The sequence below is a fragment of the Drosophila melanogaster genome, chromosome 2R, assembly GCF_000001215.4.
Source record: "Drosophila melanogaster chromosome 2R".
In the NCBI taxonomy this organism is placed as follows: Eukaryota; Metazoa; Arthropoda; class Insecta; order Diptera; family Drosophilidae; genus Drosophila; species Drosophila melanogaster.
In genome coordinates, this window is record NT_033778.4 from 14,258,825 (window position 1) to 14,275,663 (window position 16,839).

At 44.2% G+C, this 16,839-nt stretch overlaps 4 protein-coding genes across 8 annotated transcripts; 2 read left to right on the forward strand and 2 right to left on the reverse strand.

The window, feature by feature from the left end:
- The first annotated feature begins 205 nt into the window (after positions 1–205).
- On the forward strand, positions 206–2,326 carry beta4GalNAcTA (beta1,4-N-acetylgalactosaminyltransferase A). Its single transcript, NM_137102.4, has 5 exons — positions 206–464; positions 533–834; positions 892–1,315; positions 1,373–1,591; positions 1,664–2,326. The coding sequence occupies exons 1-5, from the start codon at positions 340–342 to the stop codon at positions 1,803–1,805; spliced, it is 1,212 nt and encodes a 403-aa protein (NP_610946.1). The 5' UTR covers positions 206–339; the 3' UTR covers positions 1,806–2,326.
- Positions 2,327–2,381: 55 nt separating this feature from the next.
- On the reverse strand, positions 2,382–9,095 carry CG8547 (uncharacterized protein). Of its 3 annotated transcripts, none has more exons than NM_001299486.1 (7): positions 8,911–9,095; positions 5,305–5,391; positions 5,040–5,239; positions 4,766–4,971; positions 3,651–4,705; positions 3,156–3,347; positions 2,382–3,096 (listed from the first exon to the last, which is right to left on the reverse strand). In NM_001299486.1, exons 2-7 carry the CDS (start codon positions 5,371–5,373, stop codon positions 2,962–2,964), a joined length of 1,857 nt encoding a protein of 618 aa, NP_001286415.1. In that variant the 5' UTR covers positions 5,374–5,391; positions 8,911–9,095; the 3' UTR covers positions 2,382–2,961. The 3 variants fall into 3 exon arrangements, with proteins under 3 accessions (NP_001286415.1, NP_610947.3, NP_725373.2); NM_137103.4 differs by having other exon boundaries at positions 8,875–9,095; NM_166044.3 differs by lacking the exon at positions 8,911–9,095 and adding an exon at positions 8,515–8,673.
- An 852-nt stretch (positions 9,096–9,947) lies between these two features.
- Positions 9,948–11,834, reverse strand: Sps1 (Selenophosphate synthetase 1). Of its 2 annotated transcripts, NM_166045.2 has the most exons (2): positions 11,717–11,834; positions 9,948–11,350 (listed from the first exon to the last, which is right to left on the reverse strand). In NM_166045.2, exon 2 carries the CDS (start codon positions 11,336–11,338, stop codon positions 10,142–10,144), a length of 1,197 nt encoding a protein of 398 aa, NP_725374.1. In that variant the 5' UTR covers positions 11,339–11,350; positions 11,717–11,834; the 3' UTR covers positions 9,948–10,141. The 2 variants fall into 2 exon arrangements, with proteins under 2 accessions (NP_725374.1, NP_725375.1); NM_166046.2 differs by having other exon boundaries at positions 9,948–11,834.
- A 70-nt stretch (positions 11,835–11,904) lies between these two features.
- On the forward strand, positions 11,905–16,671 carry conv (convoluted). 2 transcript variants are annotated; one of them, NM_137104.3, is made up of 8 exons: positions 11,905–12,446; positions 12,514–12,674; positions 12,735–12,904; positions 12,964–13,566; positions 13,619–14,485; positions 14,541–14,635; positions 14,705–15,592; positions 15,655–16,671. In NM_137104.3, exons 1-8 carry the CDS (start codon positions 12,346–12,348, stop codon positions 16,046–16,048), a joined length of 3,279 nt encoding a protein of 1,092 aa, NP_610948.2. In that variant the 5' UTR covers positions 11,905–12,345; the 3' UTR covers positions 16,049–16,671. The 2 variants fall into 2 exon arrangements, with proteins under 2 accessions (NP_610948.2, NP_001286416.1); NM_001299487.1 differs by having other exon boundaries at positions 12,146–12,446; positions 15,655–16,214.
- The last annotated feature ends 168 nt before the right edge of the window (positions 16,672–16,839 follow it).

Consider the following 16,839-nt stretch of genomic DNA (forward strand, 5'->3'; position numbering starts at 1 on the left):
TATTATATGTATTCATTGTTTTGTAGATAAAACATTTAGATTTTCGTTCAATTTTAAAATGCATTTAATATTTTTAGTAATAATAGATCATAAAAATATGCTGTGAAGTTTGTTTTTTGAATTTGGCGCCTGCAAACTATCGGCAGTCGGCGATTTATGGCTGCAGCAATTGCGCAACTCTGGCAACCCTGGTCGAGGGGGACTCTCAGCTGACTTTTCTGATTGAACCCTGGAGTTGCGAATTTTAACGTTTTTGTTCGGTTGTCGAACGTTTTGCGCTTGAAAATGCCAGTTCGCAGCGCCTGGGCGTCGAGCAAGGTATGATGCAATCCTCGGACCATGTACCTCTTCACCAAGGCGAATCTCATACGCTTCCTAGCCGGCGCGATATGCTTGTTGCTGGTGCTTAACTTTGTGGGCTTCCGTTCCGACGGAGGTAGCGCCACCTCCCTCAGCAAGCTCAGGTAACTAAATCTATCATATTGCCTTGGCAGAGGTTATCTTATCAATTATTTTTGGGAACGGATATTAGCATTCGGCGCGTGCACAAGTATGCTCATATCTACGGGAACGCTAGCAGCGATGGAGCCGGAGGCAGTGAAGCATCCAGGCTGCCCGCTTCCCCGCTCGCCTTATCAAAAGACAGAGAGCGGGACCAGGAGCTCAATGGCGGACCCAACTCTACCATAAGAACTGTGATTGCCACGGCAAACTTTACTTCCATTCCACAAGACTTAACGCGCTTCCTGCTGGGCACAAAGAAATTTTTGCCCCCGCGACAGAAATCCACATCCGCCCTCCTTGCCAACTGCACTGATCCCGATCCCCGTGATGGTAAGCTCGGCTTGGCTCTTTCTTTAGCACGATTTAAAATACGTCCACCTTGTTTAGGTGGACCCATCACGCCCAACACGACACTGGAGTCACTGGACGTTATTGAGGCGGAGCTTGGACCTCTTTTGCGCCCTGGTGGCGCCTTCGAGCCTGAAAACTGCAATGCCCAGCATCACGTGGCTATTGTTGTGCCCTTCCGCGATCGATACGCCCATCTATTACTTTTCCTGCGCAACATCCACCCATTTCTGATGAAGCAGCGCATCGCCTATCGCATTTTCATTGTAGAGCAGACCAACGGGAAGCCCTTTAATCGGGCTGCCATGATGAACATTGGTTATTTGGAGGCCTTAAAGCTGTACCAGTGGGATTGTTTTATATTCCACGATGTCGATCTTCTGCCTTTGGACGACCGCAATCTTTACAACTGTCCACGTCAGCCGCGACACATGTCAGTGGCTATAGACACGCTGAACTTCAGGCAAGTAGAGCAAAGAGATAACAACTATCAATGGTAAATTGATTCAATTCTTTATAGGTTGCCTTATCGATCAATATTTGGAGGTGTTTCCGCAATGACGCGTGAGCACTTTCAGGCCGTAAATGGGTTCTCAAACTCGTTCTTTGGCTGGGGCGGCGAGGATGACGACATGTCCAACAGGTTGAAGCACGCAAACCTATTCATATCAAGGTATCCGGTCAACATAGCTCGCTACAAGATGCTGAAGCATCAGAAGGAAAAGGCCAATCCTAAGCGGTCAGTAGACCATACTATTATCCATAATTTAGACTAACAAATATGGAATTTTTACCCTTCTTTTTTTGACAGCTATGAAAACTTACAGAATGGCATGAGCAAAATAGAACAGGATGGAATCAACTCGATAAAGTATTCTATCTACAGCATCAAACAATTTCCAACTTTCACTTGGTACTTAGCAGAGCTAAAGAACTCCGAGCGCAAAAGTTAGCCTGCATAAAAGACAGCGTTACAATACGTGACCTTTCCAACTCTCAAATATGCGTATGTACAAAGGACAACATTACTTTCACAAACGGTAGTCTCTTTTAATAGAATGACAGATCATGGCGGCATGGTTAGAATATTAGGCACATATTGTGTGTATGGTAGTAAGTCCAGTAACTATACTCATATTACGATGTAGTATACTTTTAATCCATCATTTAGCTTCAATTCGTAATCCAAGAACAACAATAAGAACTCGTCTCTGTAGCAATAATCCTCCCGTTTCACTACTCAAAGTGCTCAATGATACTTATCTAAATAATATACCTCTGTTGATTTTTGTATTGTTTTATGTTGTTTTTAGTTTTTTGTTGTTTCACTATAGTGTTTTTTAATAACTTCTCAAAAGAAAGCTACACCTATTCCTACAAGGTGAAATGTAGATATTACTTTTGTGATATGCAAATTGTTATTCGATCAGAACGATTTATACCAAAATAAACTTATAAAAACTTTTACTATACCAAAACCCCACGCAAATCGATCCATTCAAAAGAGGCATTCAAACAGTTCATCGCTTCGTTTGTTAGATCTCGTTTTTTATTATGGTTACTACGTGTATTAGAAATAGTATTTATGGCTCTGTAACGACTGAGTTACCTTTTAAGTCGCTGTTACGATTATGGTTTATGATTAGTGGGTATTTGGGGGCGCTGGCGAAACGAATAATAGAGGGAATTGGATTCCACGGCTCATTTATTAGTGTTTGGTATGCGGTATGCAAATTTAAGTTAAAACAATTGGCATCGAGTAAACTTTTTGGGCATCCCACTGGCGAATTTAAATGCTTGAGCAACAATTTTGAGCAAACTAGTTTGGGGTGAACTACTAAATCCAAAATAAAATGGTATAACAACCGGCCCATCCGTAGATGACGCTTCACAAATTATATACATAGACAATAACGTATAGATATATAGACATACAATTTGGCAAACAAATTACGCGTACAACCAATTGACAAGCAGCAAGCCCGATAGAAGTTAGACGACCTAGTAGAGAGCAATCAAAAACGCGGGGCAGGATTTAGCGTTAGAACTATTAACGGCAAATATTAGAAACCTATGTACAAGATACGGTCTTCCGGCGATGTCCGCCCACTACATAATGGAGCAGGGCATGGCACAGCAGAGGGGCAGGCACACGGGCACAACGGCGCCACCGGACTTGGTTTTCGTCTTTGACTTCGAGCCGGACTCGTACTCGTACATTCCGGATCCCTTGGCCCAGCGACCCTGTGGATGTAGGATTATCAGTTGGGCATATTCCACCTTGGTAAGTATCCAATACTCACGCCTGAGGCAGATCCAGCATGCATCTCCTCGCGCTTCATGACGATGGTGTCGTGTCCGGGTGGATAGTACACCTCTTTTCCCGCCTTGTTCACCGATGGCACATGCTGTTGGTTGGGCGAGGCAACCGCCGTCTCGATTTCACGCTTGCGCACTGGAGTCTCAATGTCCACGCGATCCACATGGTCGGTGGTCTAAGATATAGAGTAGATACGGAGTCAAATCAAAGATCATAAAAATCACTGCCAAGTATAAGTAATTATGATACCATTAAAATGATAAATGTGTTATCTTTATCTAACTGAGGTATTATGAGTTCATACGAAAGTATTCTCTAACTACCAGTTTTTTGGCATTGCGATAACGACTTTCGTTCTAATCGGTTTCACCAAGTTATTAGTGGCTTAATTACTGACTTGCAAACAAGAAGCTATTACTGATTAGTTTTTAAACAAACAGAAATTGGAAAGTAACTTCAGTATACTTCAAATACTTACAGTTCCGAATGACTGCATCAGATCGTCCACTCGCTGGGGAGGATTGCTATTCACTGGATACTCCACGCCATCCACGGGGAATGGAGATGGCGAGCCGTAGTCCGGGCCACGTCGGTTGTTTGTGTTGGTGGTCGAGGAGTATTTGTAGCTGTAAGTGGTCGAATTCGGTGGATAACCATTTCCATTTGGTGGCTGCTGTGGATACGCGTTGTTGGGCGGCAGCTGTTTCAGCGGAGCGGACTGAGGTAGACCCGGCTCGTAAGGTCCACCGTTCGGCGGTCCGTGGATGCTATTGACCGTGTTCGAGGTCTCCGTCTCCTTGTAGTAGTAGCGATTCACTCCCGGCTGTAGTGGTGGACTGTGTGGTCCTCCGTAGTTGGGACTGTGAGCCGGACTGCGCGGCGGATAGCGCTGCTGTGGTGGCAGCTCGTTGACTGTGTTGACGTGATCCGTCTTGTGGATGTTGTAGATGACCGTACGATTGCCCGGTGGAGTTCCCGCCGGACCCGATCCCAAAGGTAGTTGACGGGGCTGTGGGCTCACGCCGCGAGTGGTGGTCTCCTTGTGCTCTCTGATCTCGTACGACTGGTTGCTAACCACCGGACGATCGCTGTTCCGGTTCAACGTGGAGTAGCTCTCAGTGTTGTAAACCACCGTCTGTGGCACATGGCTAGGCTGTGGGTGCGGAACGGGCGACAGCTGCGAGAAGTTCTGACTGGAGTTGTGGCTTTCGTGGTGCTTGTAGGTGCTGCTCAGCGTATTCGAGTTGTTCAGCGTGTGGGTGCGGTTAATGGTGCTGGTGTTGCTGCCGGGACCAGTGGCCGGGATCTCATAGGTGTAGGTCCTCACCGTGGTGGTCACCTTGGTGCCTGGGGCAGGCAGGATGCCATCGCCCAGAGCGATGTCCTGCAGCTCCTTGTCAATGGTGGTGCCGCTGGTCAAAGTCTGATGTGTGCTGCTCGTTGCAGGCAGCAGCTCCACATTGTTGTTAATGGTGCGATTGCTTTCGTAGATCTTCGACTTGCTCTCGTAGTGTCCACCACTGGGGGAGTGGGCTGAAATCGTATAAGATTTTAGTTTAAGTGGTGCCACTGGATATGCTCTTTAACTCTTACCCAGAGTATAGGGCTTGTCCTTGGTCTGGAACTCGTCCCTCTTCAAGCTGGAGTACTTGGCCGTGGACTGCAGGGTGCTGTAGTCGGTGGGACTGAAGGTCTCCACATCATCAATAAATGGCTGCTGGCCACCGGTGCCCGAGTGCTTGCTGGTCTTGACCACTCGCGTAGTCCTCGTTACGGTGCCCGAGGGATCAGTGCGTTCACTACACCAAAACATCAAAACATTAATCCTTGTAAAGTTACTACAATTTGAGATCGTGTGCAAACTTACAGTGTCCTATAAGTGGTTCCATTGCTGGGCAGCAGATCGCGTTCCCTGTTGGTAATCTGTCGTTCCTGCTTCAGATCCTCCAACAAGGCATCCAATTGATCTATGTTCTGGTCGGGGGATTTGCCCTGATACGAGACATTGTTGTCGCCAGAACTCGAGTATTGATAGGATGACTTCTTATAGGCGTAGTTCTTGTCGTTCTGAGGAATTAATGGTGACGTATGAGTGATTTACTAACCGATGTGGACCATAAATCAAGGCTTACCCTGCCCCATTTCGAGGGCTTGTCCCGCAACGAGGATGAGTAATTTTCCGAACTGCTCGAGTACTGCATTTCCAATTAGTTTTTTAGCTGAAACGGAAACCAGTATCATTCATAAATTATTCAAATTCTACGTGTGAGTAAATCAAACGACTCGTGGGTGTCTGACACGTAATCACGGATTCCGACCCCGAATAGCAGGTTGATTTCGCGTCAAGGCGGTTCGCCAGAATCCCAAGCATTTTTCCCCACCCACGCCAATGTCGATTTTCGAACATGGCCGCATTCGCCACTCTGAAGTGAGAACTTTTGGCGCATTAATGGAAGCTTAAGTCATCTGAAGTGGGCATCACTTGAGCACACAAAGTATGGAATGCCAATTCACAATGGATGCGATGAACAGACGGAGCCTGTCATGCGAAGATGAAATGCTCTAGAAAGCGGCGGAGATGGTTGTTAAGGGCCAGTCCTTACAGAACTTAAGTCTACTTGGTAAAGCTGGGCTGTCCATCAACCACTAGCTACCAACTTGAAAAATATTTAAACTATAGTCTTGATTTGAGAATTCCGTGGTTTTAACCTATATTAAAATATACATATCAGATTAGATTGTTATGATAATATCGTTATCTGACAAACGAAACCGTTTATTATCATGAAAATCCATATTTTCCATCATAATTAATCTTGTTATATAAATGCTTATATTGGCTATATAAAAATATAGTTTTATTATATGGAGTATTAATCGCTATCAGTGAGTTTTTCTGTAGTTTAAACTATAATATTAGGTGGATGTTATGGCTATAAATTTCCATGTTCATATTTACAATAATCGATACAAATTTATTTGTCAGTTCACAAGCTTTTAATTTGAACAATAAATTTACACAACCTTGAAGTTTCAAGGCAAAGTATTAATAATAAATGTGTTATCTTTTAATAGCATATACCCATTTTGAGGACCTTAAAATAATAATACCCTTTGGCAGAGAAACCAAAAATGCTGGCATTGATTTTCAGAACTGACAAACAGGCAAAAAAACCAAAAAACAGACAGAGGCACAAAGTCGAAATTTCAATGTCAAACTGGTTTTCACTTTCGGCAACGTGTCCTTAAACTCCTTTTTAGTCTGTATATATAGATACATGTATGAATGCAGTTTTTTTCTCGATTTTCAGAGATAACCTTGGAGTGAGAGATAGTCGGAGATGATGCAAAAATCCGAGAAGGATGACCGACTACCGACTACCGACGATGATGTCATAAGACGACGCTTTGTGACAGCAACTGCATTAAACGTCAACGCAAATTGGAGCTTAAGTAATCAAATCAAGGCGAGCTAAATAAATCACCTTTGAATGGAAATGGATGAAGGGGGGGGGGGTGTATGGGGGTCGAGGGATGCCACATGCCATATGGTCAACGGAATACAGCTAATAAAGAAATAAAGCTACATAAAACACAAATAATAATGCCTCACGTCAGACAAACACACACATAAAATAGCCCAATAGAATATAGATAAAAGGCCAAATCTAATTGATGCCGCCGCCACCTCCAACGAAACCTCCCCCCCACTTCCCCCACAACCCGCCCACTACTATATACGCACGCTATATAGCTCGGTTCCCCCGATCTCAGCACGTTTTTAGCAGTTCTCTGGGCCTCCGATTGGCGACGAAAACAAAAACAAACACAAATGACCGGAGAGCGGAGAGCATGGTTTGTTTTTGCATATGTATACACAGGCAGCTCAGAAATGATCTCATATACTGGGGGGTTTGGAGCTCTGGGGAGCAAAAACATGTTGCTGTCTGTCTGGCGATCGGAATTAACCCGTTGAGGCATTACACGCCATTTTAGCATGCTGGGTTAGTTTTGCAGTTTTATGAATGAAAATCTTTGCAATTATGAATTTTGCTCAGTTTAAGCAAAGTTTATTTTATAAAGATAACGCCCGCTTTCCAAGTATTCTACTTAAGGCCAACTTAATATTAGCCAACTATCTTTATAAGGCTCGAGAAAGTTTGCCAGCGATGAGAAACTTAACTTAATTGTGTTTCTAACAAGGAACAAACTAATCAATTACATTTTTCGAAAAATGTATTCTGATATTTCCATTTTATTAAGATAAACCATTATAAGGTTCAATGCATAAAGTACAAAAAATCTACAAATAACTTTACTTATCTCACGCAAATTCTTCTCAAACGTAAACATTTATCTTAAAAGGTGGGATGTTTGTTATGAATCACAGATTGAAATATGGAAAAATAGCAATTTTGAAAATAGGTGTTTCAACAGAAAATTCTGAGAACTTTATGGCATTGTGTTGATTTAACGCATTACAAATGAGTTGTTTTTGAGATTATAAATCTAAATTAAAATGGTTAAAAAATTTGTTTGGTATGCCGGTTAAATCATCACTTCAAAATAGATATGCAAAGGAAAAAATGTTGAAAAGACGCGATTTTCCAAAAGAATTGGAGAAGATGCCTTCGCTTTGGGTTAAGCCAATCAAGTGGGCGTGGCTGCGCAAAGGGGAAGCGAGAGTGCTGATCACAGATCACCAAATGCCATATAGCATACGTAGGCAATAGCAAACAAACTCGTAAAATAAACAAATATCGAGCTAACAACAAGTTTGAAATGGCCAAAATAAAAAGCGAAGGTGTTGTCGTCGTCGCTGGCGTTCTGTTGTTGAAATTTCCGAAAATCAAATATCAAAACGTAGGCGAAATCTAACGTCTATATATGCGCCAGGCATGTATCATTATCTATATGTAGATATGTTTATGTTCGTTCTACCAGCGGTGCGAGTGTGTTGCGTATCTGTGTGTCGAGTTGCCAATTTGTGGCACCCACACACAAGGCGAACACCGAAAACAATACACGAGTTCAAGTCAGGCGGACATAAACAAGCTGTAGACGCCGTTTGAACTTGGCTAAATTAAACGAAAGTTTAGTGAGCGTACGATTCGGATACAGATGCAAAGATACACAGATACATTTACTGGGCGAGCAAAGTCTTTTCGACTTTTCGACTTTTCGCTTTTTGCCGAGCCATTTTATTTCGTATTTTTTTTTTTTTTTCTCATTTTCGTCGGTTGGTATATGAAAACAAATAATTCTATTTTTAGTTCACTGCCACTGTTCTTTCAATTTGAATACTGCGCCGTTCCGTCGGGAAATAAATCGAGTGTACGTACGAGTGCCCACCGTACATGAATCATCTGGCCACGAAGAGATACACAAGGAATAGCGATCCGCCAGATACATCGCTACATGGTCGAGGAGGATGCGTTTTCGAATTTCACTTCAAAAAGCGAGTACTTCCACGTTCATGTAAGGCAGCGACTACAGCAACTGCCACTGCCACTGCGACCACGACCACGACACGTAGGGAAAACTAGTTTCTAACTGCGGTTTTTGAGCTCGTCTTCCAAACACCAAACACCGAACAGCAAAGAGCCCCAACAGCCCACACACTATCTACATATGTATCTTTCTATCTATCGACGTTTGTATCGCTATGTGGCTCTGTATGTACAAATACTTGCAGCACTCACTGTGCACTTTTCCAAAACTCCAAAAACGCAACGTACGTCCAAGTACAGTTCAATTGGGGAGGGAAAATCTCTTCGTTGTGCGGGAAATTCGTTGGTCAGTGTATTAGTGTTCGATCGCTCCCAGCACAAAAGTGTAACGGTGCGCGCAGTGTAAGTTTCTCGTTGTGTTTACGATTCGGATGCGGATCTTAACGCGTCGCTAGCTCGGGCGGTACTGAGGCCCACGATCCGCACTTGCCACCAGCGATCCCGATCCCCACCAGTGCGATCCGATCCCATCCGATGGCAACTTGCCGGAGACCTGTTCGCACGAGAGCATCTCTCGCTCGGTTTTGGTTTTTAGAGCTTGCAAAGCTTTTCGCTCTCCGCAACTAATGCCGATTGATCGAACAATAGAGGTTAGGAGGTTAGGGTATCTGATAACCCATGCTAAATTCTCCTCAACAAATCAACGTCCTTTAAATGTCTCTTTAAATGTCCATGTTTCCGAAATTCACTCTCAAACTTATCATAACCAATTAATTTTCAAATGAAGTTCAGTTCAAAATGATCATATTTTTAGTAAGAATATTCCTGTACTCAAACATGTTTTAAACTATCTGAAGGTACTATCAGCACACGTATCTAAATGAGATACATGACACTTCTTTTTGCTGGCTTGGTACTTGACAATTACTTTCCTGATAACCCGCTCCCAAGTTTGAACTGCGAAACAAAGCTTAACGATTAAAATTCACTTAAACCTCCAACAATTTGACTTTCAAAACGCGTGCTGATTTCATAAGCATGCGACTGTAAACTAAAATCAGCAAGCAAATTTAAAATTTACACCAGCTGAGTTTTTAGCCTCAAAGCGCAGGTGCACTAACTAAACAAAAATAAATGTGACTTCTACAACTTATTTAGTGGGTTAAATAAGTCGATTAAATTCTCAACACACAACTGTTCAAAATGTATGCGATTCCGAAGATGCTCCACTTTTTGCCAAACTGTGAGCTGTAATTTAATAACAAAGTTGACTGGAAAAAGCTCATTCAGATGCCCCGCATTCCAATTACTCGATACAAAAGATTCAAGTGTTTTCATTTTATTCACTCGTATTGCAGTAGAGACGTCCAAGATTATAATGATCAGTGAATCTGTAGTTGATAAGCTTTTTTATAAAAAACAAAGACCGATCATGCCGGTTACAACTGAATGTAGCAGCCGTTACGTTAATATTAAGATACTTAAGGTAGACAATAGCAGATGGTCAGGCAATGGAGACCTAGTCCTTGGCGGGCACCTCAATGACGCGGGGCTTGTCGATGATGCGTGCGGTCTTATTGCCCTTCTCAACGATGCCGATGATCCAGGCCTGGTAGCCCTCCTGCTTCTCGATGTCCTTGCAATAAGCAGCGGCCTGCTCTCGCGGCAGGCAGATCAGTAATCCTCCCGAGGTCTCCGCCGAGTGGCCCTGCAGCAGCTGGAACATGTTGCCGCAGGCTTTGGCCACTGCAGCCATCTTGGCGATCACCGGCAGATTGTGGATAACAAAGGAGACATCCTTTTTCTGATGTGCAGCCAGGGTTTGAGCGTGGCCTAGTAGTCCGAATCCAGTAATATCGGTGGCTCCGTGGGCATTGTACTTGTGCATGAGGCGAGCGGCTACGCGGTTGAGGCGAGCCATAGAGTTCATCGCCCGGTGGTAGGCCTTGCGTACATCTTCTTCGGACACCACCAGCTTAATGCGGTTCCAGCGCTCCGGCTGGTCAATCCACTGGTGGGCATTCACGGCCACTTGGGTGCCCAGTGGCTTGGTTAGCACCAGTACATCCCCTACCACGGCATTATCTGGCACAATATACTCATTTGGCTGGCAAATGGTCGAGGCAACCCCACCAATGGTGCACCACGGATTGACCACGCTCTGGCCTCCAGTCACAGTGGTGCCTGCCTCCAAAGCGGAGTCCTTAAAGCCTCGCATTATCAGCGGAATGACCACGTCACGCTCCTTCTCTGTCATCTTGGTACTGACCGCCAACAGCATCAGCATGTTATCGCAATCTGTGACTCCCATGGCATACAAATCGCTGAGCACATTGGCGCACGCAATTTTGCCCATCATGTAGGGATCATCGACAATGGGGTAAAAGAAATCGGTGGTCTGCACCAGGCAGAGTCCGCCGTGTCGCAGCGGAATGACGGAGCAGTCCAGGCCAATACCGATGCGGGGAATGGCCACGTTGAGAAACTGCGGTTCCTGGTCCTGGGCAGAGTAGTCCTGCTGCAGGGCGGACACCAGCTTGGAGAGCACATCCTGCGGCACTTTGCAGCCGCGCCCCTTTAGATCTGCGAAGCGTGTAAGGCGGAAGGATGCATCCAAATCATGGGCCGTGGGATCGAATGGACGACGCAACTCGGCGTCGCCACCACCATGGAGCTCCAAATGGGCCGAGTTCAGCACATCAGCGGCGTAGCTCATCTTGCTTTATAGCTGTGGATGGGGGAGATGCAAAGAACAGAATGTAAGTAGCGGCTTTAACCGATTAACGCACTTTTGCCGCGCAATAAACACATAGTGGGCTACTCTATGCAGCGAGTAACTCGCGTTCTCCCCGGCCACCAATACCACAGCGCTCAGACGTGTATGTACACGGATTTTCTGCCGCGTGTGTGTAGCGCGGCCCGTGATTGGCTGCAGTCGCGATGGCGGCTAAAACGGGCGAAGTCAGTATTTCTCCCTGTCGACGAGGCGAGCAACGTGAACAATGCCCACTCATTTCAATTGCAAAATGCCAAAAAGTGCGCGCTTTGAATTGGCCATTTGGTTCGTTGCGTTCGTTTGTCTTTTGGTACTTACGTTTGCTTGTGCGATTGTACAAAGATAATTGTAGAGTAACGTTAGCAAATTATATTTATTTTGCGCCTGGTTTTTGCTTTTCCAACGAGCGAGATGTCACAACAGGGTTGTATTAGCGTGTGCGGCTGATTCGATATTTGGGATGCCGATTGTCTGAAGCGATGGTTCAACGGGGCTGCCAACTCGCCCGAAATCTATCGATTGTATTGTGCGCCAAGGGTAAAATAAATAAAAATATGTTAAAACCGCGGAATAAATGGGGGAACCGAAGTGGAAACTGTGGTTCACAGTGCTCTGACTTTCGGGAGCAGTTAATATAGTTGGCATTAATTCAATTAGAGCTCCAAAGTGCTGGTCACAAAGAGCGCACAAGAGCGGCCCATGAAAACCTGTTGCGCCAGCAGAGCGAAAAGTAAAAGTAGAAGAAACCATTTACCTTTGTTCGTTGATAAGACAAGTTAACTTTACTCCACATCCCAAAAAAAAACCCACCTCATTCAAGCGGAACATCGTTAAACAAAGAACTATAAGTTTCAGGAAATCGAAGCCCACACAAAAGACTTGAGCAGCGAACTTGGTTTTGGGCCATGGGATAAACTAAATTAAAACGGTGACGAAATCATTAAAACATGATTCAGCTACGCCTGCGCACTCTCGTTTTGCTGCACTTCATTGCCCTAGCCAGTTCGGAATATGTGTATGGCGAACCCGAATTCAAGTGTCCAAAAAAGTGAGTTATTCCAAATATTGTATATTACATATTTCTTCACTTATATGGTGTTTTTTTTTCAAATCAGATCAAAGGCCTTGTACCCCTGCGAATGTGTGAAGGGCAGCGATAATGGCCTCTACATTCGGTGCGAAAATACAAACTTGGCTACCTTATCCGTAGCCCTTCAGAATTTGGCCTCTTTTGGTATGCCCATCGAGGAGTTGACCATCTACAGAGGACATTTCGGTGTGTACTTCTACACGTCCTTTTAGTCTGTTAAGCTGAAGAATCAAATTCTCTTTCTAGTTCGTCTATATGGGCCACTATTTGCTCATATCAAAGCACGAATGCTGATCATAGAAGAAACACCATTGGCCACCATTGAGGATTATGTTTTCTATGGAGTAAATAATACTTTGGAGCAACTGCATTTACTTCGCACAAATCTAAGCCACGTTGGTTTACTAGGATTCGGCGTAAGAATTAAACAATATACCGATACCATCGTTATCTAAACGGGAAATTCTTTTTTCAGATTCTAGGAAAAGCTAAGGAACTCGTAATCGATGGCCATGCGTTCCAACAGCTACCCAAGGATCTATTTGCTGGCCAAGAGATCGCCAATAGTCTGGGAATCATACGTGTGACCAATGGTAACCTAAGTGATCTGCCTATTGAGACTTTCCAGCCATTGCGGAAACTAAAAACGCTCGACTTGCATGGAAATCAATTGGAGAATCTGAAACGAAACCAATTTAAGAATCTAAGAGAGTTGGAGGTCTTGGATATAAGTCACAACCAGATCAAAAAGCTGGAGGCACAGCACATAGCTGATCTGACAAAGCTGGGATGGTGCAACGTTTCTCATAATGCCCTAAGCGAACTTAGTCGCGGAACTTTTGCCAGAAACTCTGTGTTGAAGGTGCTCCATTTGTCCCACAACCAGATTGCACGCCTAGATGCGAATAGTTTTAGGGGTATGCGTTTCCTCCGTCGTCTTTTCCTCAGCGATAATGTGCTCACGGATATTGGTCGTGGTACTTTCGGCTCAATTGCCCGCATTGGAACTATTGATCTTGCACGCAACCGTCTTAAGAAGATCGAGTTCCAGATGTTTACCCAGATGAACTATGTGGAGGTACAATTGCTAATATAAAATTTGAAAAATTTAACTAATTGCTGCTTTTCAGTTGCTCGATTTGGCGGAGAACAACATAACCAAGATTGAAAAGAACTCTTTCAAGGATATTTACCAGGCTATCATAAACGTATCGCATAACGCTTTGGAACTCATTGAAACAGCTGCATTTGAAAATTGTGTAAACATCACGGTTCTTGACTTGTCTCACAATCGGTTGGCCAACTTTTCGCGTCGCAGCTTCGATGAGACCACTTTCGCGACCTATTTTCAGCTGAGCTACAACAATCTTACCAATTTGGCACAGATTCCCATTCAAAATATGACTGGCTTGAAAGTCTTGAATGCCTCGTACAATAGCATTACCGAAATACCCAAAAATTGTTTTCCAAAGCTCTATGAACTGCACACCATCGATGTCTCGCACAATAACATCTCCAGTATATTTAATGGAGTTTTTCAAACCCTATTCTCGCTACGCTCAATTGATCTTAGCCATAATAGCATGAGGGAAATCAAGTCGTCGACATTTGGCACTTTGCCAACCCTCTTGGAAATGGATCTGAGTCATAACGAACTGGTATCCGTAGTGCGAGGATCGCTGGCCAAGTTGACCAGTTTGCGACAGCTGTATTTAAATAATAATCAATTGGAAAAACTTTTCCAGTTGCCTATTTCCCTAAATGAGCTGTACTTCAGCCATAACAGGCTGACTAATATACCATCGGGCACCTGGCCAGTGATGAACTCACTGATCTACTTGGACCTAAGCCATAATCAGCTGGGAGACACTCTAAACGGGGAGAGTTTTACAGGTCTGTTGGTGGTGCAACGACTGAAGCTGCAAAACAATGGCATCAGTCAGCCACCAAAGGATGCGGTGGCTGTCATGTCAACACTGCAGTACTTACATTTGGAGGTGAGCAAATGCTATGAGAATTCTAACCTCCAAACTCATCCAACTTTTTATTTAGAACAACAATATTACGACCTTAGAACGAAGTGCCTTTGGTAAGCTGCCCGTCTTGTTTGAGTTAAATCTGTATGGTAACCAAGTTAAGGATATAAGGTAAGATTTATCTAAAATCTGTACATTTTTTATTTATAATATGACTAATAACCCATTTATAACTTGTAGCAAGCGAGCTTTTGAGGGACTGCTGCAGCTGCTCACTTTAAATTTGTCATCGAACGGAATCCAGACTCTGCAAAATGACATCTTTGTTGGTCTACCATCTCTGCGAAACCTTGATCTGTCCTTCAATTCTCTCACCAAGTTGGACAACAAAACCAATGGTGTTCTGGATGATTTACTCAGTTTGGAAACCTTAGATTTGAGTCACAATCGTATAAGTTTTGTTACCAAGAAAACCTTTCCCTCTCATCAGTACATTCCGTACAACCTAAGAAACCTGAACCTAAGCTACAATTTGATGCCAATACTGACCTATGATATTACATTCGGCACCAAAAAGCTGGTTCGGTTGGATGTATCTCACAATCAGATCAACGATCTAAGGAGAGGAGTTATCTCTAATTTTACTTCACTTCAAAGTTTGGATATGTCTTATAATGAACTATCTAATCTGAAGTCTGAAGAGCACATCTTTGACCTGCCTCAAAACCTGAGCTGGTTGGACCTTTCCCACAACAAAATCTACCACTTGCCGTTCGCCAATCTGGTGAAAGTGAAATCCCTGAAATATGTTGATCTTACCAACAATAGTCTGGAGGATGTGCCCGCTTCGATAGTGGGCAGCATGCGTAATGGTAGCCAAGTACTTCTGGCCGGAAATCCTCTGCACTGCGGATGCAATGCACGACCGTTGAAATACTTTATGCTGCAGCAAACGATAGCTGGAGAGGATTTGAAGAGTATTTACTGCGGAACGCCGGCTTTGATCAAGGACAAGCAGCTTATATCTTTGGACGATGAGTATCTGCACTGCGCCGAGGATGAGCAGGAGATGTATAAGGGCATTGACTATGAACAGCTTACAGATGTCCGATTCCGAGAAGTGAAAACGTATGCATATTTTGCAGTTTGAACTTAAAGTAACTTATAATCCTTGTACATTTTTCAAATAGCAACAAAGCGGGCATGTTGACCCTATGCTGGTATGTCTCCGGCTTTTCAGACGTCTCAGACTTCCACGTTTATATCCGAAGCAGTAGCAACGATGTGCTTCACCAGTCGGACTATGCCTATAACAATCGTACTGCCCAAATCCCGGTGGAAGAGCTATCGACGCTGGGAGAAGAGAAACTTCGAGGCGCTGAGATATGTATAGTATCCCGGGATAGCGATGGAAATACGCGCAAGTGGTTCTCCGGGCAGTGCCAGCAGCTACCTTCGCTGAAGCGGCCCCGGACTTTCTTCTTCGGAAACTTTCAGGTCCGCGGTGGCGTTTCCCGGACCTCCAGCAGCCTACCTCGTTGCCTTTTGTATATAATACTCGTTTTGTTTGTTGCCAGATTGTAGTTAGCATGGGAAAACTGTGCACCAAGATTATTTTCTTAATAAGTAGATAACTATACTCGAAAATGATTGTAATACTGATTGTCTTCAAGTTACAAATTGTGCACTTTATGTATGTAAAAATCGTTTTAAGTTCGTATCGATGTGATAAAATGAATCTTGAAAAGAGATCAGATTGTCCTTGATCTTTGATCCCATTGTTGGCCGTTTGCTAGTGTGTGTCGCTGTGGCCATGGCTCACTGTAAGGACACGCTGTGCTCTGACCTTACAGCTGAACATGTGCGCGACGCCCTATTATCACAGCCGTGCGCACATGTATTTGTTTACTTGGACGCCGCCTCGCGTGGGCAGCGCAATTCAGAAAGCGTTGGAGCCCACAGCCAACCCAACGGGCCAGCTGATGGCTGATGGCCCAGGCTGGCTGACTTTCATTCAGGGCGAAAACACAAAGGCTGTAATCCGAAGTGCTCTTCGGCGCGGCGATTCATTCTCAACTCGGACTCGGCTCCTGTTTGTGCAGCGGGAGCGGACAAAAGGACTGCGAGCGAGTGAAAGGACTCGCCTGAGAGCCTGGCAAATGCGCACTCGCGCTCTCAACCGAAAAGGCATGCGAGTAGCACACTGGCGGTCGAAATTGTTTGCACAGCTACAGTATCGGCATGCTCCTAGAATTATGCTATTGTTTTTGTTATTTGGCTCTACAGTTTCCTGTTCTGAATATATTTAATTTATTACCAGGGGGGAAATATACATACGTTAGCAATGTTTTTAAAGCTTTATTATTTCTTAAATA